Source organism: Podarcis liolepis, assembly GCF_965112155.1.
Source record: "Podarcis liolepis genome assembly, chromosome: 5".
Classification (NCBI taxonomy): Eukaryota; Metazoa; Chordata; class Lepidosauria; order Squamata; family Lacertidae; genus Podarcis; species Podarcis liolepis.
The window spans coordinates 31,338,640-31,363,252 of NC_139556.1; the positions used below are offsets into that span (position 1 = coordinate 31,338,640).

At 42.4% G+C, this 24,613-nt stretch overlaps 2 protein-coding genes across 29 annotated transcripts in view; one reads left to right on the forward strand and one right to left on the reverse strand.

Moving 5' to 3' along the window:
* Window positions 1-14,313, forward strand: part of LOC310706620 (uncharacterized protein) — a 447,399-nt gene extending 433,086 nt beyond the window's left edge. For 10 of the 21 annotated variants that reach the window (XR_014525946.1, XR_014525947.1, XR_014525948.1 and 7 more), the window contains 4 exons: window positions 6,771-6,877; window positions 10,681-10,963; window positions 11,561-11,775; window positions 12,810-14,313. The gene's annotated coding sequence lies outside the window, so the exon portion shown is untranslated. Of the gene's footprint in view, window positions 1-6,770; window positions 6,878-10,680; window positions 11,353-11,391; window positions 11,776-12,809 lie in introns of all 21 variants that reach the window. The other 11 variants (XM_083502962.1, XM_083502965.1, XM_083502950.1 and 8 more) reach the window with 7 other exon arrangements.
* CTNNA3 (catenin alpha 3) overlaps window positions 1-24,613 on the reverse strand; it is a 541,298-nt gene that overhangs the window by 35,945 nt on the left and 480,740 nt on the right. For all 8 annotated transcript variants that reach the window (XR_014525905.1, XR_014525906.1, XR_014525907.1 and 5 more), the window contains 2 exons: window positions 12,790-12,882; window positions 1,243-1,424 (listed from right to left, as the gene is read on the reverse strand). Coding sequence is in view for 5 of the 8 variants with exons in the window: in XM_083502498.1 (XP_083358624.1) it covers window positions 1,243-1,424; window positions 12,790-12,882 (275 nt within the window). In the remaining 3 variants the exon portion in view is untranslated. The remainder of the gene's footprint in view (window positions 1-1,242; window positions 1,425-12,789; window positions 12,883-24,613) is intronic.

The following is a 24,613-nucleotide window of genomic DNA, read 5'->3' on the forward strand; positions in this document are numbered from 1 at the left end:
TTTTAAGTTTGCACGACAGAAGAACTGAGATGTTATACCACAACAAGGATACCACTTTTCAAACAAAGCAGAACACACTGTAACATCTTAAAAATCTTGTTTGTTTGGAAATTCTCCTGGAGTGGTCCCCCTGCTTTTGAGAATAGTCTTGTTTGAGTGACACAGGAGGCTGCATTAGGAAGGGGGTCATGAAAGCCCTTATATATATGGAAGAGCTCCCATTTATTTCCATAAAAGCCATATCTACAACATTTCTGCCAACATGTATGCTTATCAGCCAAGCCAAACATCATGTTTCACAATACTGTATAGAGATGTCCTTGGATTCACAGCATCCTTACCATTATGTGTTACGAAGCAAGTCCGGGACATAGCCTTAAACACTGAGCTGCAGTTATCCGGGAAAAGGGAGATTCCCCTGTGCAGCTGTATGTCTATCTCATAGTCTCTATCAATAGTTTCAGTTTCCAGCCAGAATATAATTATTACTCTTTTAGTTTTCTTTAGGTCTTTAATCTTTTTTATCCAAAAGTTGACTAAATGGTAATAAAATGCCTGCAAAGGTGTAGTTTGCAAAAATGGATACTGGATGCACTCTGACCAGTAGACCCAACCCTGAAAGCATTATGGAAAATTTCAATATTTCAGACATAAGTACAGAAACACAAATGCTGCATTACACCACCAATTTAAATTCCTATAACATTCCCAGAGAACACTAGGAATTGTTGTCCCTGGATCTACTCCCTCTCCATATCATCATATCCATGATTCTTTGATGAAGCTGTGACATTTCAAGTAGTAAAACCATGTAAATTTCTAGCATAGATAGGCCCAAAGTTCACAATGAAGAACAAATGCTGTACACATTCAAGAGCTTTTCTGTTTTTATCTGAGTAATTTCATAACCACAGGACTTCAATCCCATTAGGTCACTTTACTGTTTAACAGTGCTAAAAGGATCAACGAGAGAAAATAACCTCAAGTAAAATCAAAGGAAAACAAAAAGGACAAAGATAAACATCACTTTTTCTCCCCTAAAGGCAAGCACAGTATGATGGTTTAAACGGCTTGGCATTTCAGTATTTCACACTGAATACTTCAATTTTCAGTTTTATTAGTTGTGACACTCACTTGTCATCTGTCATTATAAACTCTTTTGTGTTTTCCACTCTGAACGTGACAATTGCTTCTAGCTCTGTGTATGCATGTATGTATGTATTTTAAATCCTGCATAATTACCTTGTGAAGTCTGTCATCTCCATCATAATCACACACATCCGTTTAGCCAGAACGATGATGTCATTGCTGGTATCATCCCATATTTCAATCTCTGCATCAAGTCTACTCTTGACTTTCTTAAAGTCAGCCACTTGCTCAGCTATCTTTTCTTTCTCTGCCTCTGGCAACTGAGTCATCTTTGCCTGCAAGGTAAGATAATTTGATTTGCAAAACATCTGCCTTTGTCAGAGGGTGTCCTTCTTTTGTGGATGCAAATGGACATTAACAAATGACTGCTCTGAATAAGATGTCATTTTGAAACAACAGCTGAGATCTGATGCCTGCATCTTTGGGCTATGTATTTGTCCCAAGGATTGGCTGGTCCTGCACTGGATACTTAGAAAAGTCAAAACTGCACCACTGTGTTCTGTGCACAGATTGTAATAAATAAACACGTCACACCCAGACAACCAGGGTCCCTTTTAGTGGGACAGGCCACCCAGGAACAGAGGTAAAGGGCAGTTTAAGTGTAGCACTTTCCTCTTCACCAAAGGAATTAATAGCAACTATTTACCTATATGGCGGGACACAGGTGGCACTGTGGGTTAAACCACAGAGCCTAGGACTTGCCGATCAGAAAGTCGGCGGTTCGAATCCCCGCGACGAGGTGGGCTCCCGTTGCTCCTGCTCACCTAGCAGTTCGAAAGCACGTCAAAGTGCAAGTAGATAAATAGGTACCACTCTGGCGGGAAGGTAAACGGCGTTTCCGTGCTCTGCTCTGGTTCACCAGAAGTGGCTTAGTCATGCTGGCCACATGACCCGGAAGCTGTACTCCGGCTCCCTCGGCTAATAAAGCGAGATGAGCGTCGCAACCCCAGAGTCAGTCACGATTGGACCTAATGGTCACGGGTCCCTTTACCTTTACCTATTTACCTATATAAGGGACTCGGGTGGCCCTGTGGTCTAAACCACAGAGCCTAGGGCTTGCTGATCAGAAGGTTGGTGGTTCAAATCCCACAACTGGGTGAGCTCCCGTTGCTCAGTCCCTGCTCCTGCCAACCTAGTAGTTCAAAAGCACATCAAAGTGCAATTAGATAAATAGGTACCGCTCCAGGGGGAAGGTAAATGGGGTTTCCATGCGCTGCTCCGATTCGCCAGAAGCGGCTTTGTCATGCTGGCCACATGACCCAGAAGCTGCCTGCAGACAAACGCCAGCTCCCTCGGCCAGTAAAGCAAGATGAGCGTGCAACCCCAGAGTTGTCCATGACTGGACTGAATGGTCAGGGGTCCCTTCACCTTTACCTACCTATATAGAAGGAAGTAAAGAGATATCCTCAGGGCAAATCATCACAGTGGGGCAGAAATACCATCCCTGGTGAAAGGCAAGTGTTGTGGATTGATACTGGGGAATGTATCAGTTGCAAAGGTGGGTACTGCTCTTCGGTTTCACAACAATTTTAAATTACTGATACTGTCATACTCACTGTGATCCAAGCATATTCTTCATTTAAATATGTTCATGTGTAGTTTGGGCCATTTGTTTTGACTCCACCATCTTACCCAGGATAACTCATTATTAAGCTGCTTGTATACATATTATATAGTACAAATACATGTATATTGACAGCTTAATACAAATGGAGGATAAAGTACCAGGTATTTTATTTTGGGGTGGGTGGGTGTGTTTTGTGGTGTGCTCCCCATCCCTTCAATGTGAAAGGCTCATCATACAATCCTAGAATAGACAAGGGAATGATTAGCTGAATCCTCAGGCTTGGATGGGCCCTCTGCTTACTCCTTTCTGTGGGTTACCTGCCAGCACAGATCACCCCTTGCTGTCATTTGGGCCCACTGTCTGTAGTGGCATTCCTAGAGCTGCTGCCAACCACTTCCTCCTCCTCGGGACTAGCAGGATTAGCTAGAAACAGTGGCACTGAAATTGCTGGAAAGGATTCAAGCAGCTGCCATGCCCCATAATGCAATGCCTGACAGTGGGTATTCCTTGCATTGTGGAGCATAGAATATAGCAACCATATGGGTATTTTTCAGACAATCACAGCACCTCTGCCACCACCCAGAGGAGGTGGAGACTGGTGGCGAGGTTTCAGCAGGCAAAGCATCAGCCCCCAAGAGCCCTACCGTGGCACCTGGACCCCCGTTGCTTCCCAACCATACCAAGTGCTGACACCAGGCCTGGGTGCAGCAGTGACTAGATCAGATTCACAGTCTCTGCAGTAACTGACAAGCAGGATTACCTGAATTCAGATGCACTTTAAGCATATAACTTCTATAAAGAAAAAAAAATCAGTTTCTCTCCCAAAGGCATGAAATGCGGATAAACTGTTTAGTCATTTTCAATGCCCATGTTCTATTCTTCCTTCTACTTACATGCTTTAATTTCCAGGAATTGTCTAGAAGCATGTCTTTAGTGTTTGTTTTAATGATGGCCAGCCTCTTTCCAGCTGTCAATGATTATGCCATCTGCCTTGCCAAAAGGCGCTCTGAATAAATGCTTGAGGAGAAGAGAAACTGCTCTGGTATTGGAACAGAAATCTGCTAATCTGTGAATGGTTATCTATATATGTAGATACCGTATTTTTTGCTCTATAACACACACCAGACCATAACACGCACATAGTTTTTAGAGGAGGAAAACAAGAAAAAAAATATTCTAAACAAAATAGTAGATATATGATTTTTGTGGTTCATGCTGTGGCCACAGACATGTGATCTGACAGTGAGTTTGGAGTAGCCCAGTGCAAAAATCCTGAGGATCCATGTGGATCCATGCTTTGTAACCACGGAGGAGGGAAGGAAGGGGAACCATGGATCCTCTGTTCACGACTGCAGCAGATCCCCCCACCACCTGCAGGCATTCGCTCCATAACACGCACAGACATTTCCCCTTACTTTCTAGGAGGAAAAAAGTGAGTGTTATGGTGCAAAAAATACGGTATATATTCCTAAACTAATCTGACATGCTTAGAAAAATGTATTTACAGATTTATATAACCATTTACTTGGTCACCACAAGGAACATTTTTTAAAAACTAAAGAGAACAAAAAGAAATGTGTAAGAATAACACAACTGAAAACAACCCTTTTCCTACTGTGCTTGTCATTTTCAGAATGAGAGGACAGCTTATGTGGATTGAAACAGAAAACACGTTTAGACTGAACTGTGACTAAATTCTAGTTACATTGGAAAAATTATTTTAAACCTTGCAGATCGTGGAGAAGCAAATATAGCCACCCTTCAGTTTTAGAATTCCATCCAACTGCATGAGAAAATATTGATTATCCCATACATTGGGGGACCTTTATGGGGTTCTTGATCTTTCCTGGCACTACAAGGTAGTGAAACATTCCAAATCTTAACAGAGGACATATTTAGAAGCAAGTTTCTCTAGGTCATTCATTCTATCTTCCTTAGTAGCACAGTGCTATGCTGCTCATAAATCATACAAAATAATCAGCCTGTAGGCATGGATCTCTGTGGGAATATTCTCTGATGGCTAAGGACTTTTCATATTTAAGGGGAACAATATTTAAAAGTATTCAGCTGAAACAGAAACCAAAGCTGACTCATGGCTGCATTCAACTAAATTTTAAAATTCAAACCAGAAATGCAGTTCTCTATCTTACTTTACATGCTTGAAAGGCTCCTCCTCCTCTTTTCCTTGCTGCCTTTTAATAATGAAAAATGAATGATGTAATAATATTGTGTTGCTAGTGTCCCTGCCTCTACAGCAGTTTGCTGTTTGCTTACCGGCCAGAGAAACTTAAGTCACATAGAAATAGCCTCCTGATACTGTCTCAGACCATTTGTCCATCTTGTGCAATATTATCTTCACTGATTGATTGTAGCTCTCCAGCATTTGAGACAGGAGACTTTCCCCAGTTCTGCCTGAAGATGCCAGGACCTAAAACTGGGACTTTTTGCATCAAAAGCATCTGCTGTACTACTCAATCAATCACATGTTTGCTGTACTCCCAATCAATCACATGTTTTGCATTACTAAATGATACCAGGTAGTGCCACTGTTTGAAGCAAAAGCCATGGATTCTGGTGTGACACACACCAACAAGTAAGTACAGTGGTACCTCGGGGTTACAAACACCTCAGGTTACAAACACTTTGGGTTACAGACTCTGCTAACCCAGAAGTAGTACCTCAGGTTAAGAACTTTGCCTCAGGATGAGAACAGAAAACATGTGGCAGCGGCAGCAGAAGGCCCCATTAGCTAAAGTGGTACCTCAGGTTAAGAAAGGTTTCAGGTTAAGAAAGGACCTCCAGAACTAATTAAGTATGTAACCAGAGGTACCACTCTATTATAATAGGTGAAGTGGGGGTATATTCCACAGGAAAGCGAAGGGAAACAGATTGTTCTTCACTTAACTTGGGGTGTTGCACTTGTGTGGATCTCTCACATATTTGGGTAGGTGGCAGTAAAGGTAAAGGGACCCCTGACCATTAGGTCCAGTCGTGGCTGACTCTGGGGTTGCAGCGCTCATCTTTCTTTATTGGCCGAGGGAGCCCGGCATACAGCTTCCGGGTCATGTGGCCAGCATGACTAAGCCGCTTCTGGCGAACCAGAGCAGTGCACGGAAACACCGTTTACCTTCCCGCCAAAGTGGTACCTATTTATCTACTAGCATGTGCTACTAGCATGTGCTATGATGTGCTTTCGAACTGCTAGGTTGGCAGGAGCAGGACCGAGCAATGGGAGTTCACCCCATTGCAGGGATTCGAACCGCCGATCTTCTGATCTGCAAGCCCTAGGCTCTGTGGTTTAACCCACAGCGCCACCCGCGTTCCCGGTGGCAGTAGGTCCCCTTTAAAGCAATAGATTTCAGCTTCATAAACTGCCACAAAGAAAGTGGGTGTGTTACAATAAATAGCAATGGCTAAATAGAGCTATAATGGCCAGTCTGTCTTTTTCAGGTAGGTTGTTACCCTGCACTGTGGTATCAACACAGTTGCCAGTCTCTCTCCTTCCGGTAGGTGGCATCAGGAGGAGGTCACAATGGCCAACTACTACAGCATAATGGAAGAGCAAAGCTCTCTTCTGATATTATCAGCAACACCAAGGGTCTCTCTGCCTGAAGGAGACAAGTTGGCCATTCTGGTGACCTTATGATGCCACCTGCCTGAAGATGAGTGGCTGGCCATTGTGACCACCTTCTGATGCCACTTGCCTGAAGGAGTGAGGCTGAAAAGGAGAGTTTCTCCATTGTGACCTAATGCCAGAGCTGGTCCACCCATCAGGCAGTGTGAATAAGCACAAGAGGAGGCACCCTGCCTGTCCCGTCACTTCCAGCACATAGAGTTGCTATTCATCTTTCTTTCCCCTTGAGCGAAAAGGTAAGTAGCAAAACCTTCTTTTGGCCACCCCTCTTGTCAAGTTCCACGAGGGAGGGCATTCTGGCACATGGTAGAAATGTGGGGCAGCACATTCCCATTTGACATCACCTCTGCCTAATACTGATGCTGCCTGCCAGAAGACTGACTGTAGCGTGTACTTCATGTTAATGTTGTCCATCTTTAGGAGAGAGAATGTGGTCTGTGTACCCTACTGCAGCTCCTGCTCATCTGACAAAAAGACTAAAAGACACCCATCATGCCCACATGTTGCCAGCCACTTTCCTGAAAAAGGTACCCATCACATTCCAGACCAGACTGCTTCACTGTTTTCCTCCCATATGGAAATTTTGCCTCTTCAAAGGCAGGGGCATCAGTTCACCAATGCATTGTTAGAGCTCAGGTGACTGCCCTCTTAACAGCTGCATGTATTGTATGTGCTAAAATAATTGCTACTCCTTGCTTAGAGGAATAATGCCTAAATAATTTTTCAGAATCCATTTTAAGTGACATACTTTCAGGCATACATTTTCTGGCTGCTATTGTGTTAGAAATTGGACAACTTCTCACTCTTCATCCTGATTATAAAATCCATTCAGATTACAGGACAGTAAAATAAGTTTAGATTTTGTGTGATACATTAAGGATATGCATAACAGATGGTTAATTAACATTATAGCAATTTCGCTTCAATGAAAAACAAATTCCTGAATATTTTTATGTATACCAACCAACATGCTGTGAACTTAGACTGAATTTTAAATACATAATCAGATTAATCTGACATCAGTCCACCCTGAGGCTGTGGAGCCTTATAGAAGTATGGTTCCCCATTCAAGAGAACAACAGGAGGAGGATATTCACTGAGGTCCAGCACCAAGGGCCTTCTGGTGGTTCCCACACTGCAAGATGTGAGGTTACAGGGAACCAAGCAGAGGGCCTTCTTGGTAGTGGCACCCGTCCTGTGGAACGCCCTCCCATCAGATGTCAAGGAAATAAACAACTATCCGACTATCCAACTTTTAAAAGACATCTGAAGGCATCACTGTTTAGGGAAGTTTTTAATGTTTGATGTTTTATTCTGTTTTTTGTCCTCTGTTGGGAGCTGCCCAGAGTAGCTGGGGAAACCTAAAAACTACTACTACTACTACTACTACTACTACTATTATTATTATTATTATTATTATTATTATTATTATTATTCAGGCTGCAATCCTGTACCCACTGAGGGGGTAATTCAATCCCAAGATCTGCCAGGATCCAATGGATCCCCAAGCTCAGGTGGGTCTACACTGGCATAAGCCCCAAGCCCAGCTCAGCCGGAATGAAAGTCTATCATCCCAACTCAGAATGTTGGGACAACTTGATTTAAACAATTTTTAAAGTAGCAAAAACAATTATGGGAAATTGTTGGGTTTTTTTAAAATATATGTTTTGCTGGCTTCTCACTTCAGTTTCCTTATCCAGAACCCACACAGCCTTGCTAAACTATTTCCACTGTGGATTTATTTTTAAATATTACTGAACACAAAAGTGAACAAAAGAAAATCCCTCTCAAATAGCCCTTCTCCAAAAGGACATATAAAATAAATCATGATTCTGGTGCAGGGAGCATGTGGGGTCAAAGAAGCCTGTTAAATTCAAGTGTAGCAGAGCTGTTTGGAGACTACAATGCATCTGCAAATGCATTTTCATAAGAGAAAAGATATGGAGGCAAGGAGGTTGAAGGGCAAGCAGGAGCTACTGTGAAATCGTGTCAGGCATCTTCTGCATAACAATCATATCACTACAAGAGTTCTCAAAGTTACACAAACAGCTTGTCTGTGAATCCAATTTTATATGTAAAATATAAAATATCTGTTTGGTTCTCACTGTCAAAACAAAAATACAAACCCTTTGCCTTCTCACCTATGCATCTGCTTATCCATTTAAATTAGGCTCTTAATCCCATTCAGAAGTTTGGGATACACTGCTGGGCTTAGTGTCACAATAAGGTCCAGTATACTATGAGATCACTTCACTACATTAAGTATCTTAGGTGCTTGATCAGTTAATACCATTCCATACCATAACTTCAAAGTAGAAGGTTGAGTGGTGAAGAGAAATGCACAAGTTAAGACCATTGTAACTTGAAAATGGCTCAGTTTGATTTTATATATATAGTTTTGCATGCTTACTTTATTGTTTGTAAAGGTAAAGGGACCCCTGACCATTAGGTCCAGTCGTGGACGACTGGGGTTGCGGCACTCATCTCGCTTTATTGGCCGAGGGAGCCGGCGTACAGCTTCCGGGTCATGTCGCCAGCATGAAAAAAAGCCGCTTCTGGCAAACCAGAGCATTGCAATGAAACGCTGTTTACCTTCCCTCCGGAGCAGTTCCTATTTATCTACTTGCACTTTGATGTGCTTTTGAACTGCTAGATTGGCAGGAGCAGCAGGAGCTCACCCCATCACGGGGATTCGAATCACACCTTCAGATCGGCAAGCCCTAGGCTCTGTGGTTTAGACCACAGCGCCACCCGCTTTACTGTATTGTAAATGTTTGAATGTGTTTTCTGGAATGACTTCTATTGTCTCTTGAACTTGAAACCAGCCACCACCGCACCATTGTCTAAAAACCACCAAGCTTCCCCGTTTACCATTTAATGCACAGTTCAAGAATCACTGTTATCTATCCCCTGCAATCCATCCTAATGCATAGTAAACTTTGAAATTTACTTCAATGGGAGTCAGTGATGGCCACCAGCTTGGATCACTTAAAAAGACAAATTTAATAAATAAAAAAATCAAATTTAAATTATATAAAATTGAAGGGCAATTTTTAAATACAAATTCATGGGGGACAAGGATGGCTATGTTCTACTTCCACTGGCGTAGGCATTAGGCCTCTGAATACCAGGTGTGGGTGCTCTCAGGTGGACTGAGTGCTGTTGTGCCCATGCCTTGCTTGTGGGTTATCCCATCAGCATCAGACATCAGACTCCTGAGGGAACAACTGAACTAGATGGGCCAGTGGCTTGACCCAGGAGGGCTGTTGTTACGTTGCTGTGCCACTATTGCCATGTTTGCACCACAATTTGTATTTTCCCCACCAACAGATTTTTCCATATGGGAGCTTGAGCACACATGTACAATGAATGATGCAGTCCTAATGGGAGTGGCATGGCATCATTCAGCAATAACAGTAGGCAGTGAGTACCATATACAGACAGTTGGCAACAGGAAGAGAAGCAGCAGACCTTTTCCTAGGCAAATTCTCAGCCTCCGGACTGAAACCCAAATCTGAAACCATAGTCACTCTCAGCCAAAACTACCTCACAATGTGGTTATGAGCATAAAATGGGAAGCAGGAGGAGAATTAGGTTTACCACCTTGGGCTCCTTTGAGGAAGAGTGGGATATAAATTCAATTAATGAACAAATCTTGTCAGCATCCCTTCCTGCAATTTCACCCATTTTTCCAAATTACACCAACAATTATTCCGCATGGAAACTATTTTAAGGAAATCCCTTATTTATCTCAAACTCCAAAGGTAATAGTTTTAAGGCACAATTCAGACTAAATTGGGCAGCAGTGGTATCTTAATTGCCAAGTGTTTAGTTTAGGAATCATTGTGTTATGTATTCAGTGGCCTGTGTTTGCCTGAGCTTGAGTCTGAACTAAGGATTCTTAGCCCAATACATATCCAATCACAGAATTTTTCAAGATTGGGGCTATAGCCATTGGCCCGTAAACTCTTTATGATTCGAAGCTTGGAGTTTAGACACATTGAGAGTGGGAGTGGCCCAGGCCTTCAGAAAAGTATATAAGCAGCTGCTTTGCCCTAGTTGTCCAGTTCTTTTAGTTCAGTAAAAGTTATTACTGTTATCACTGTGTCTTGCTTCATGGGAAGCCACCTATCCTTCACATCATTTCACACAGTGTGTTTTAAGAACACTGGAAAGTCACAGTTAAACCCTGGGGAATTAACTGATTTTAAATATTTGCACTGTTCCTTTAGAATATTGATACATTTTTTTCCAAAGTCTAACATAATGAATTGAAGAAAGAGTAGGTATAATCACTTATGCCCTGATTATCTGCATTCATTCTATACAGAGACTGCATGGAAGTTGCCAACATTCTGTTACTATTGGACACCATTGTGGAAGCAATGAACGCTCTGAACGCTCTTTCACCTGGGCAGAAGACGACTTTGCTCCTGGAGACTGTGTAGAAGACAGCTGTTGATCAGGACAGGTGCTTTGGGCAGCTGCCAAAGCATAGTGCAAAAGGGCATCACCCATTTGGCATCTGTTCAGCAGCCATCTGGCCAGTTTGGATGTTTATCCAACTTTATGTCATTCCTTGCACAGAGAAAATTGTACTTGTGCAGCAGCAGGTGAGCTAATCCCAATGAGTGGTAATTCTCAAGATGGTACGTACAGGCTCCTAGGAGAGCATATATATCTCAGATTATGGCTGGCTGGGTCCTATAAAGTTGCTACTGCAATCTGAGAAGACTGTCATTTTATTGCTAGAAAGGCACTGCAACTTAAAAGCCAAAAGGGGGTTTGCTACTTTGACTGGTACCGTTCCTACTGTTTTGTTTCAGTTTCTGAAAATTTAATGAATGATAGGGTAGCAAACTGTTATCTCTTGTATATTAACTAAGGTGTATCCCATAATAACAGGAGTTAATATTATTAAAATGATGTCCCCAGAGACTATTTAAAATAAAAGGAATTGTGGTGTACACAAGTTTAGGTGTGTGTGTGTGTGTGTGTGTGTGTGTGTGTGTGTCTCTGAGAGAGAGAGAGAGAGAGAGAGAGAGAGAGAGAGAGAGAGAGAGAGAGAGATTTTTCCAGGATGCAGAAAACCTTGGCTTATTGTAAACAGGATAAACAATTCAACTAGAGACAAATTGTTTGGCAAACCCTGACATTCAGCTGTCATTCTTCTGATTGTCTTCCTGGAATGGTGGGTCTCTCTGATGTAGGGAACTGGAACTGATAAGGTCTTAACAGAAGCAGCATGCAAGGAACAAGGGAGGGTGCTTGTTTCTTGCTTTTAGCGCTCAGAAAACTCTATTTTTGTTCACAATGGGACTGAAAACCCAGAGGAAATCAAGCTGCAAGAAGGAGCATCTGGAACTACACCACTTGGACTCTCTTTTTCTGAATCAGCTGCTTTACATCTATAGCTGCGGGCAAGGTAGTGGGTGCATGCTTTATTTATTCAAATATTTCTATCCCATCTTGTATCACTTGATGTCAGGGAGATCAAGATATAAATTACATAAAAGGGATGACTAACCTGTGGGCCAGATTCAGCCCAGCAAGATTCAGGAAGTGGCCCACCAGCCCCCACAGCTTTATCTCCTGATCTCAGCAGTAAGATTGGAAGATAAAGTGTTTTCTCGATTCTTTGGATTTGGTATTCTGCACCATACCTACCCTAAAGGTGAGAGGGGGCAGTCCTGGAAATTCTGCTTTTTACCTTTCACTTATCTTTCTGTGAAGTGTAAAAGATTGTGCTACCACCCCTCTGCTCAGAATTATGATTGGAAAGGTTGGAAATCTCACTGTTTGCTCTCCAAAGGTTGTCTTCCCCACTCCCACTCCCAAGCTGTGATGGAGAGAAGTGGAAATGCTACCTTTTACTTTTCACAGTAAAATAGTTCCCAATGAAATTTTATATTTCATGTTCCATTAAAACTGAATATGACACTACAGCATCTGTCAGATTCACAAATACAGGTGTACTCCCTTCATGGGAGATTTCACATTGCCTAGTTATCTGAGCAATGTAGGTTAGCTTAAATTCTGGGAGTGTGAAGAGTCTCCATAAGAGCCAGGCTGCAAGGAGAGAACTACAACAAAGCAGCACTAGCCAAACTGTTTAAAACTAATTTCCTTTTGTATTCGAACAACATACAAGAATATGAACGCTCAATAATAACAATCAGCCCTTCAAGGAATGAGCACCTTTCCAATTTTGAGTGGGCATTTCACAAGCAAATTGAACACACACACCAGCATTGAGAACTTCAGCCTTTTCTCATTCAGTTCATAACTAATTTCACTCTGGATTTCATATGCTTTTTCCAGAAATCTACTGGCGAAAGGAGTTAATATTTTGGCATTATTCATGATAAGACTCCTTAAAGGACAAACAATACAGGCAGTTTGATCAACTATTTTTGAATAAAATGGCTTTGGTACATACCCTGTCTGTTTTCCCTTCAGTTTGAGTACTGGTGCGGCTGTGTGCATCATGATCGTCTTCAAGATCAGAGACATCTTCAAGTTCTTCTGGGGTCTGTGAAAAGAACATGACATTATTCTTATGCATGAACTTTAAAGATGTCATACACCTGTGACAGAATACCAGACTTCCGCCTGGACCTAATGTAGGTGGCATATTGTCCCCACTTCCACAATGAATGCACATGTAAGAAAAATGTGAAGAATTCAAGAACGTGAGCTATTATTTCAGCCTATTTAACTAGTTTTTGTGAAGCATATAATTATATAACTGAATGTGTACAGCCAGACTGTTTTACCCCCATATTTTGCACTGATCATTCCTGATTTTCTTGGATGTTATATTTGTGACAGTTATGCATGGCTTACATGCAGTGTTGCTATCACAGAATGGTTTGTGATTATTAAAAACAAATGTTACAAAGTAACCTATGAGACTTGTAAAAGGAGGCTGATTTCACCACATTATCCTAATAATTCGTTAGGATACATATTAGAGTTACGTGTGTGCAAATGATCTCTCGCAATTCTCCAGAGAAATTGGGACCATGTAATCAGCTGGAGGTCAGGTGACCAGTGCTGCCTAATCATGTTGTCCACTTCTGTTTAATAGCTGACTAACACTTCAACAATCTGCTCTCTTCTCTGCTATATCTCTTTACCAAAAGCACACAGCCTCATCTGCCACTAAGGCGTGTGTGCTGCTGCTGTTGTTTTGACATCTGAGCAGCTGAAAGTGTCCATTAGCATTCCATAAATCTTTAGTTGTTGAGGTTAGGCCTCAACTGAAGTTAGACCGCTTACAACCAATAAAAATTGGCAATGAAAAACTCTGCTGGCATTTGCCACTTTCTTTCACCTGTCCCACCCATTGCTCTAATTTTGGGGTAAATTTTGCAAAAAGTATTCAACTTTTACTCAGAATAAACCAAATGAAATTGCTAGACCTCACTTAAGTCATTTTCATTAATGTCATTTGGTCTACTCTTAAGTAAAAATTTGTTGAATACCACCCATAGTTCATCAGCTAGACACTTTGATTTAATCTGATACCTCATTTGTCTCTCTCAGACCATAGCAAGTGTTCCAAAGCCTGACTTTGCAAACACATATTTTAGTTATGCTCCTTATTGCTTCATAATAATTGCATGTTATTTGATATAGTCAGTTAAGTGACCCAACTCTTTTTTCCTGGGATTAAAAGACACTTGCATTTTCCAAGAAAGCTCCCTACATTTTCAAGTTAGAATTCAAATGCCAGGCCTGTATGATGAGAATGTCTGTGTAGGTCTGCCTCTAATCATTTATTTATCCACACATCTTGAGTTGTGCATTACCAAACACTCACCCCTATTTGCATAGAAACAGACTGCATTTATTCAAATTGCTTTTAAAGATGAATATAACTTTATATTGAAAGAGTGATTGCTCATAAAGATTGTATGTGCTGAATTCTGAGCTAACAAGGAATTGGGTTTGACTACAATTGCCCTGTGTTTCTCCTGTTCTTAGTTTGATTTATGAATACCAAAAGACAAAACAGTATAACTCAGAGCTTTCCAAACTTTTCATGTTGGTGAGACACTTTTTAGACGTGCATCATTTCGCAACACAGTAACTCAGTTTTACTAGCAAACCAGAGTTTAAACTAGCCCCTTTCCTGCCCCGTGACGTGAAGAGCACGGGGAGCATTTCCATGACACACCTACACACTACCGTGTCACGACACACAGTTTGGAAAGCTCTAGTATAGCTTGTGCTGGCTATACTAGAAGTAAAACTGGAAGTAAAACTGGTTTCTAGAACAACCAAGTCTAGCAAGAACTTGTTTGCGCAAACATCTCTCATAGGTTGTTTGAAACATGCAGAATGGAACACTTTCTAGTAGTTTATGTATTGTTTAGAAAAATATGCCCAGGTGACCCAAATGCTAAAATAAGTTAGTGCTGAGGTGGTGATTCTCATGTTTGGAAACCACCACAAGACTTTAAAAAATCACCACCACCAAAGGCTTTTTATTCCAAGACAGAGAATCCTGGATGGCTTCACTACACCGAAAATATATAAGCTTTTGTGTGACATCTACAGAAATTCTGACCACAACAAGCTCTAATGACAAATTAGAACTAATGGTTGAACTAATTAAATTCTAGATGAAATAGTTTTATTACAGACATATACACACTTGCTTTCATTTGTTATTTTTCACTCCTGTCACCTAATTTTTTTATAGTGCAGCTGGCGCTACTGAGAGCTATAGCGCAGAACATCTGGAGGACACCAGGTTAGGGAAGGATGCCCTATGCTGACAGGCAGTGGCTCTTCAGAGTCCCATTTAGAGAGCTTTCTCAGCCCCTAGGACCTTTTTCCTGGAAAGAATATGCATTTATCCTTTACCTAATTTAGTATTCTGCAGTAATTCACAAAATTGAAAATGCTCATGAAATTGTGAATGACACATTGATTATACAACATCCCTGATCCCTGTACTTTAAGAGTCTCTCTCCTATCAAACTGTTCAAAATCCTTCTCTTTGTGGGTACTTTTCAAGTGCTGTAGCAGAATATATATGAATGATGTGGCCTTGTAATTAGTAGTACCATGACTCTGTCTAGCCCAGTACTGCTTACTCTCCAAGACCACAATAATTTCCATCCCCACTACCCAAGATCATTTTAATTTACATAATGAGAATGCAGCCAGATTATACGAAAGGCCCATCTAGATCACCATCCTATTTCCACAATGGTCAAACATACATGCCCAATAAACCAACAGACAGTGCTGGAAAAGCAACCACCCTCCCCTGTTGTTGCTCCCAGGCAATGGCATCCTGACTCTGAATATGCACATAAGGCCAGTGCAAGGCACTTTACTGCATGAAGTGAAGGACAGAGTGCTGTCTCCTAGGGGTCAGCCCTGCTCAGAAAAGGAGCAAGAGGTGCAGGACTCTCCAGCAGATCTCCATACTGCCAGTAACACAGAAGAGTCATGGGACTGGGACATCTCTGCCCCAGGACTGGAGTGCCTACACCAAATGCTTCAGTTCTTGGCCAGCACTTGCATCTCTCAGACACACAGCTGCTTCCCAACTCCTGCAGTCATAGGAACAGAGGAGATGACAAGGCAGGTAGAAACTACAGAGCCACCACTGAAGTTCCTGGCTAGCTGCATATGGGGCAGCTTGGGAAGAGAGAAGGTAAGTACATGCAAACACCTGCTCAGAACAGGGCCTAACTGAGAGCAGGAATGGAGGGAGCCTCCAGTTCCTATACAAGGTCCAAAGTTAAGATGCTTCATTGGCGCATTGCAGTGCTGGGGCCCCTTGGTTTAACACCTCTTGCAAACAAGCAAGATCCCTTCTTCGTTCCATCTATAATGAATACAAAAACTCTAATGCCCAAGCTCTACCATCCTCCTATTTACAAGCCAAAAGAGCATACAAACAGACTTTAAAGCTGGCCAAACGCGAGTGGCATCAAAAGCGTTGGCGAGCCTTGATAGCGGCCTCTAGATCCCGCAGACCACAGGAATTTTGGGCTCTGATAAACATAAGAGGAAGGAAGTACCCACTGACGATTATCCCTGCGCCCACATGGGAAAAATTCTTGAGTAAATATTTCTCCTTGGCAGAGGAATCCAACTCATCCACGAAATTCCGAGCCGACCATCTACCTTTGTGGCCCTCTACCGACCCAGACCTGATAATGGACTTGATATTAGATCTGAAAACGGGCAAAGCCCCTGGGCCGGATCTAGTCCCTGCTGAGGCTATTGTTGCGCAACCAAGGTGGTGGGCTGAAATTCTGGCCAAAGTCTTTGACGCAATTAATTCTACGGGGCTTATCCCTAGGTCATGGAAGGAGGCCGTGATCGTGCCAGTCCATAAAAAGGGTCCCCCTGCTGACCCGGAGAACTATCGGAACATCAGCCTTTTGTCTATCATCGGGAAAATCTATGCAAAATTTTTGCTGTCTAAGCTGTCTCATTGGGCAAACGACTCAAATCTGATTGGCCATGAGCAAGCGGGCTTTAGGAACAATTACTCAACCTCTGACCATATGGTAATTATGTATCATCTTGCCAGAAAATATTCTGCCCCGAGGCGGGGGCGCCTATGTGTCGCTTTCATAGACCTAAAGGCCGCCTTCGACAGTATCCCAAGAAACTGTCTATGGAAGAAACTAGAGAGATGGGGCATAGATAGAAGACTGTTATGGCTTATAACCCAATTACACCACGGGTCGTCGGCTAGAGTGAGATTCACACCTGCGGGAAACCTATCCAACGAGGTCCCAATAAATAGAGGTGTGCGCCAAGGCTGCATTTTGGCCCCACTCCTCTTCAACCTGTTTATTAGCGATATGAAGCTCTTTCTGAATGAGTCTCGAGCCAACATTCATGCCCCCCGCCTAGCCGATTTTCGCTGCCCTTTGCTCCTATACGCCGATGATGCAGCGATCCTTTCCTACTCTAGAGTCGGTTTATGCAGAGCTCTAAAGATTTTTGCGGCTTATTGCATCAACCATCTGACAATTAATCATGGGAAATCTAAAGTCCTGGTCTTTACCAGGTCTCGGAAAACTTACATCTGGAAGTTAGATGGAGTCCAATTAGAACAGGTTTTTAAATTTAAATACCTGGGAGTCTTTTTTCACTACAACCTAAGCTGGAAGCCACAGATACAGTATTTACTAAACAAAGGGAAAACAATACTTTATGCTCTACTCCAATTTTTTGCGGCTGACGGAGCCTCCCACATCCCCTCTGCATTGAAGGTATACCACGCAAAAGTGGTTTCCACCCTCTGCTATGCTGCCCCGCTCTGGGCCCCCGGGTCCAATTTAACATTGCTGGAGACATTGCAGAATCAGTTTCTCCGTCGCCTCCTGAAACTCCCCATGTGTGTGAGCAACGCAGCCATACGTCTGGAGTTAAGTATTGCAACATTGGAGACTGTCATCTGGAAGCGAGTCTTTGGCTATTGGCTGTCCAGCTGGCATAGGCTTCCCGACCATTACCTTTTTCAGTGCCTCTGGCGGGACGAATTTGTTAATCCGTGGGTAGGGAAAATCCATGCCAAACTTCTGAGCATCGGAATTTCCCCAGCGGACTCCCTAAAGATGAACTTACGCTCAGCTAAAAGCCTCATTGAGCAAAGATTAGCAGACATTGAAAATCAACACAACCTTGCCAGAGGTGGGGGTGTCTGCTCCCCCAGGTATCACGGAATAACCCCACCACTTGACCTTCCATCATACATGTCATCTCTTTCATCAGTACCACACCGACTTGCATTTATTCGTGCAAGGTTCAATGTCCTTCCATCGAACCTGCTGAGCCACAGATTTTCCAAGGGTTTGGTGTCTCCGCTATGCGTGTGTGATGGGAAAACTGTTGAATCTCTTCCACACATAATGTTCAACTGTCCCCTACATAGCATAGCCAGGACTAAATTCCTGGGCCCTGCTTTACTGCGCTTGGTTGGCAGGCCTGTTGAGTCACACGCCGCACTGCTTTTGCAGGATACAGACCCCTCTGTTACTCTGCAGGTGGCGAGATTCCTGAATGCGGTTATCTCACACGCAAAAACCACCAAAAAACAACAACAACATCAAAATCTAATCGGACAGTTATGATGAGAGTGCATGTCGGATCTCGTCTTCAGTTTCCCTTTTTCTGTGAACCGTCCCTTGGAGCTCTCCGGGCCACATCCTGTTATTTGGCTCTGCCCAATGACCCACCCTTGCATCGCAGTGTTCACCTTCTGTTGTCAGATATTTCGGTTTTTAAGCCTTTGTGCTTTTTTATGTTTGTACATATTTTATGGGCTAATAGCCGTAAATAAATAAATAAATAAATAAAAATAAATAAGATGCTTCATTACTGAAGCAATGACTCTTATTCAAACTCCACCCTTCCTGACCTGTGGAAATGGACACACATACCCTGTCTCACAAGTGAACAGAAGCCAATCAGCCTGGCAGTTGAGAATTACTTCAATCAGGAGCAGCCAACTGAGCAGTGCAGGCATGGCTGTGCTGCTGATCTTGCTTCCCAATGGCATGCATTGCTGTTTGTTACTTAAAGGGGGTGGGCTATGTCAATGGGGGAATCAATATGGTGCAACTGTAGCCAAGATTGTGTTGGATTCATTCTGCCATTAACTCCACCATATCTGAGGACAGTAGGCTACCTTAGTAATAGCAGGAGAAGCTACAGGCCCAGTCCTGCAACACAGCTACTCCCTCCTCCAGAGCATCTGCCACCTGAAGTGTCTCCTGAACTCAGCCCAACGGTAGGGCTGGCTCTGATGCCTAAAGATTCATGCCTAACCCTGAGCACACATACTTTTAAAACATATAACTGTCCATAGAGGAAAGCTATCATCTACTTTGGGCACTACACAACAGCAGCTGGTTGGCTACTGTTGAAAACAGAGTCCTAGCCTAGATGGAACTTTGCCTTGGTTCAGAAAGAGAATAAAAGACTACATTCTTAAACCACCCTGGTAAATATGAGCTTACAATATGATTGGGCAGGCTGCTTAGAAAATAAAATCCTTAAATTCTTAAAAGATAGCTTCATTATAAGTGTATTTGTTTTTTACTATTACATGCAGCAAACCCCAGATTTTACTGTTCCACAGTATACATTCTTTTTTACCTAATCAGAAGACAATCACTGTAGGCAAATATGCAAAGTCACTTAGCTGCAGTGATGGATACAAGCTTAGACAGCTTTTTCACTTTTTAAAAAACAATCCTCAGACCCTAGAGCAAAGCACAACTGGTGTTACATCTGCAATGCAGAGAGGACTTGACTTATCTAAATCTATAATTTTGGTCTATAGCATGTAAACAGCATGTAAGAAAATGCAGGATTCAATCCTGTCTTGATTCAGTTCTATATTGAGAGGATGTTGTTGAAACAATACGACAGACAAAAGTAATGGAGGGGGTCCACTGTGGGAGATGCAGTCACTCATGCATTTTTTCGGTCTATTATGTAATCGTAAACATACACAAAGGTTGCCTCCAGACTCCAGTATTCTGTGGGAAGGATTGAAGTGCATACTAGAATTTTAGGTTTGTGCAACTCAACTGATTTAAACAACTCTATTGTCCTAGCCCGAACCCCCCCCCCCGGACTTTTTGCCGTTAGATCTGAAATGTGTGGAATGATAAATTAACAGGGAAATGTGTAAACACCACATAAGCAAATCAGGATGTTCATTGTTGTATAACTTTCCTGCAAAAAAACCAGAATGAATGATAAAAAAGACTGGATATAGTCTAACCTGCATGAACACGGTGCAAGCAAATCAGGATGAATAGACCAAAACGGACAAGTATAATTTCAGCTCATGGCAACTACAGTTTTTAGTCAACCTATGCAGAGTTTTACTGACGTTGCTGTGGACTGGATCAGTTGAGTAAGTGGTTGATGCCACATGCTGAACTCAGCACAGATTGACTTCTGACTAGATTTACACTGCTATCACTAGTTAGTTTAGTCAAGATGATTTTTTTATATATATTGCAGATAGTACCTTTTCCCAAGTCTGCTCCAAGCCCTATGGTATGCTGACTTTGCCTTCCAAATGAATGGCATGGATGATCTCACCTAATTCTGCAGTCAATGCAAGGATGCCACACTGCTACTTAGGCAGTCATATCTATGCAATGACATATCTTAAACAAATGTGAACCTTTTCATCGAGAACTGAAAAATTGCTGGTAGGGATTTTTTTTACCCTTCTGGAAGTATTTACCAGAGCTGTGAGATGTTCTTTTGAATATATTTTGCCAAAGCTCTTGGCAAATTCTTGGTGAATCCAGAGTTCTTGTTCAGTGAAAACAACTCTGAAATGTTGAGGGTTTATCAAGACTCCATGTAAGATTTAGTTATCTCTAAGCAACTTTTTGACAATGCATAAATTCTGTAAGAGTCAATTAATATGCATTTCCCCGCAGGGTCCAATCTTCATCTGTACTAGCTTTTCCGTTATTCACCAGTGACCCTATTGCTGGAAGACCAATATGTCCTATAAAAATTAACAAGTAACATTCTGTATTTTAAGCATTAAAAATGCTGCCTCATTGACAATACTGAACAGATTGTACTTGCACTGGAAACCTCAGTCCAACTGCTTAAATAGCCCTATAAAACCTGGGCCCACAGAACTTGCATCCCACTTCCATTGACACATGCGCTCTTGCCATCACCCCTCGACCTGGAAACAGAATACCAGAGCTGGGTGCAGGTGAATGGGGATGGGGTAACAAACGGGGAAGCTACATGTAGTCCTAAAGTTATGGGCCAAATTTTGAGGGGGGAATTTGGAGCTTTGGGGAGGGGGTGTGAATAGATATACGTGAGGGAATGTGCAGAAGATACAGATGGGATGGGGGTGGGCTTATGGGAAACCCATTAGGGGGCCCAAATATGAGGTAATGTATTTGCTTGTGACTCCCTCCCCTTGCCTTCTCTCTCTCTCTTTCCCCATTGCCTTTTTTAGAGTGTAAGGGGGCAGGGGAATGCTACTGCTCTTGACTGTGCAAGTCAGTAAAGGGCTGCCCAACCTAGCCGGGGTTGCAGTTCATATAATGAAGGCTGTTGCCTCATCAAATCATTGATAGTGGGATTAACCATTTTAGTTGACAGACTAAGCTTGTATAATTTGTATAATGAGGGAAATTGTCCTCAAGGGGTATGCGTGGTTGAGGGAGGAAGTATGTCTTTGGGTAGGGTTGGTCACAGATACAGTGGTACCTCGGTTCTCAAACATAATCCGTTCCGGAAGACCGTTCAACTTCCGAAACGTTCGGAAACTGAGGTGCAAAGCGCTATCTGCAAGTTCAATTGGAAAAATTGGAAAAGACGCAGTGGAAGCCGTTCGACTTCTGAGGCGTGTTTGAAAACGGAAGCAATTACTTCCGGATTTTTGGCGTTCGAAAACCGAAGTACCACTGTACTGCTGTTTGCACTGGCAGAGGACTCATCTATTCATGCAAAATAGGGTGCCCGCTTCCCCCTATCCAGCCATGCAGCCCAAAAAACTGCTCCTGAAAGTTGGGCGACCTTCCAAAACAGTGTGGGGCATGACATAGATGGAGAAGTTAATGAAGGAAGAAAAGATAGAAAATCCCACAGGGGAGCTACAGAATGTATGTAGTTGGTCAAGGGAGACATGGACTCAAAAGGTTTTAAAACCTCTGCCATAAAGGTTTTCCCTTCACTGCAGAATACTGCTCCCCTAGAGACTTGTCAAAGCTTGAGTCTCCCAGATGAGAGAGACTGCAGTATCCAGGAAAGGGACATGGCTGAGACCCTAAACAGGAGAACTTCATCTCAAAACATATTATTGCAGGTCTCACTTGTTCATTTCTAATCTGAGGAGCATGAAAAATGTTATTTCAGATTCATTGCCTGTGATTCTGAAAAGGCTATACAGTAGTAATTCTCTCATTGCACGCGAAAGATTGATCCTCCTTCTTTGCCTCTTCCAAGGAAGTTAGATTCATATGACATCAGTGACACTTTATACTACAAGGAGAGAAAAGTACTTAGAAAATGTTTAAGAACTCAACTTTGGGGAGGAGGGTATATAGAAAATATGGCGTATCATTATGGTGGCGTGTCATGGCGTAAAGATGTTAAAATCATGAAAGTGGAACAGAACTGTTATAATGTGCAATTGAGCTGTTTAGATGATGCCAAATGAATTTCAATACAACATTTTATACTCTGCCACACCATAATATATTTGAGGTAAAACACATTTTACAGAAACGGTATTTCAGATATGTTTTTCCAGAGTTCCTCAACATTTTATTGGTATTATTTTTCACTACTCTATGCCTTTCAAGGAGTGTTTTCTTGGCACCACAGGAGCAATGGTACAGCCCTTGGGGGAAGAGACGAAAATGACAGTTATTTTGAAAAGCTCTAAAAAAGGACTTCTCAAATAACTTGTCGGTATTTTGGACAATATTTTACATAGGGCTCTACAGCCCCAAGAAAACATTTCACACTGTGCAAGGATGAGTGTTGCCAAACTCTATGAATTCTTTGATACATAAAAAATAAGAAAGGAAGGGAATTAGGTTGTAATTAAAGAAGGGTAAAACCCAGTGAAGGAGCCCTGTGGAAGTATTCATATGCCTGGATTTTGGTGTCAGAAATCAGTATAATTTCTGGACTGCCAACAAGATTCAGCCTTCCCCTTACCAGGTTGCACCCGTGCATCCATGGCTCTGGGAGAAGGGGCATGATTCCTCAGCTGGAGTAGGCTCAGAACAGGTGATGGTCACATGTCTCATCAAGCCCAGATGTTGTAATCAGCATGCTCAACTTCCCCTGTTGGTTGGCCCACAGCTTGGATTTTCCAGGGAGCTCTTTGGGACTGACCTTCAGGTGCACTGACCTGATTGGCTGCAGAGGAGGAAACCTGGCCTGACTGGACTCTGGATACGGACTGCACAGTAACATCTGCCATAGGATCATGCACTCCAGCAGGACTTGGTGCCAGGTAGCCCATGGTTCAGGACACAAATATGTTTCAAAATCCTGATCCTACCCGTTTGAGAATTTATTGTAACTCAGCTTATGTTACAAATTCCATGGAGCAAAGTCCCATTGAGACTGCGCCGGTGGCAGGTTTCATACGTGTCTGATATGCCCTAACCATACAGGTGGAAGAAGCAGACATTACACAGAGCAGTGCGGGTAACAGGACTTGAGAGCATGTCTACTTGAAATTCTCACCTCTTTTTTCATCTTGCTTGGTCTTTTATTGAGAGTGAAGTCCATGCATGCTAATCATACTCTAATAATATTTATAGTTAAGCCCAGCGCTGGTATATTTTACACCTTGTTCACATTATGCTCCAAGCTGCTGTAGTCAGTTCAGTCATAACTCATATAATTCACATCTACCTATGAACTGCCTTTGGCTGAGACAAAAGGCAATCCACCTGATTTCATAACCCCTGCATTTGATTTACAAGTTACATTTGAATAGCACAGCCATGAGAACTGCTGAGCAAGAACAAAAATGCTTAAGGGGAAGTATGCCATCTACGATTCCAGTTAAAATTCAGAAAGCCTAGTTCCATAGCGATGTTGTAGGGCTGATTCACCAGTGTGGAAAGTCCATAGCATAGTGTTAGAGCACTTGCTTTACCCACAAAAGGTCTTGGGTTCAATCCTTAGCAACCACAGACAGGGCTGGGGAAATTCCCATTTGAAGTTCTAGGCAACTGCTGTCAGCCAGTGTAGACAATATGGAGCTAGAGCAGGGTTTCTCAAACTTGGGTGTCCAGTTTTTGGACTACAACTCCCATCCCTAGGTAGTAGGACCAGTGGTCAGGGATGATGAGAATTTTAGTTCAAAAGCAACTGGAGACCCACATTTGGGAAACTTTGAGCTCCACCATTCATCAGACTTGATATAAGGCAGCTTCCTAAGCCTAGCGTGCCAGGGCAAATATTTAGGATTGTGGTATAGAAATATAAAGTGGCAGACAAATGTCTCATGATCTGTCAATTAAGATCTCTTTGATCTTTTTAGTTTTTACAGCCAGAGTCTATGCATGGCTAATCTAAAGTCAATTTATCTGAATCCAGTGAGACTTACTGCCAAGGATGTGTGACTAGGATTGAAATTCTAGTTTCTTAGAGACACTTACAAGCATTCATGAGTGCACAAAACAGGAAATGCAAGCAATAATCTGCCCTCTACAGTGATTGTAGTTTGCTCCTGGGTAAGAAGGGCATTAATA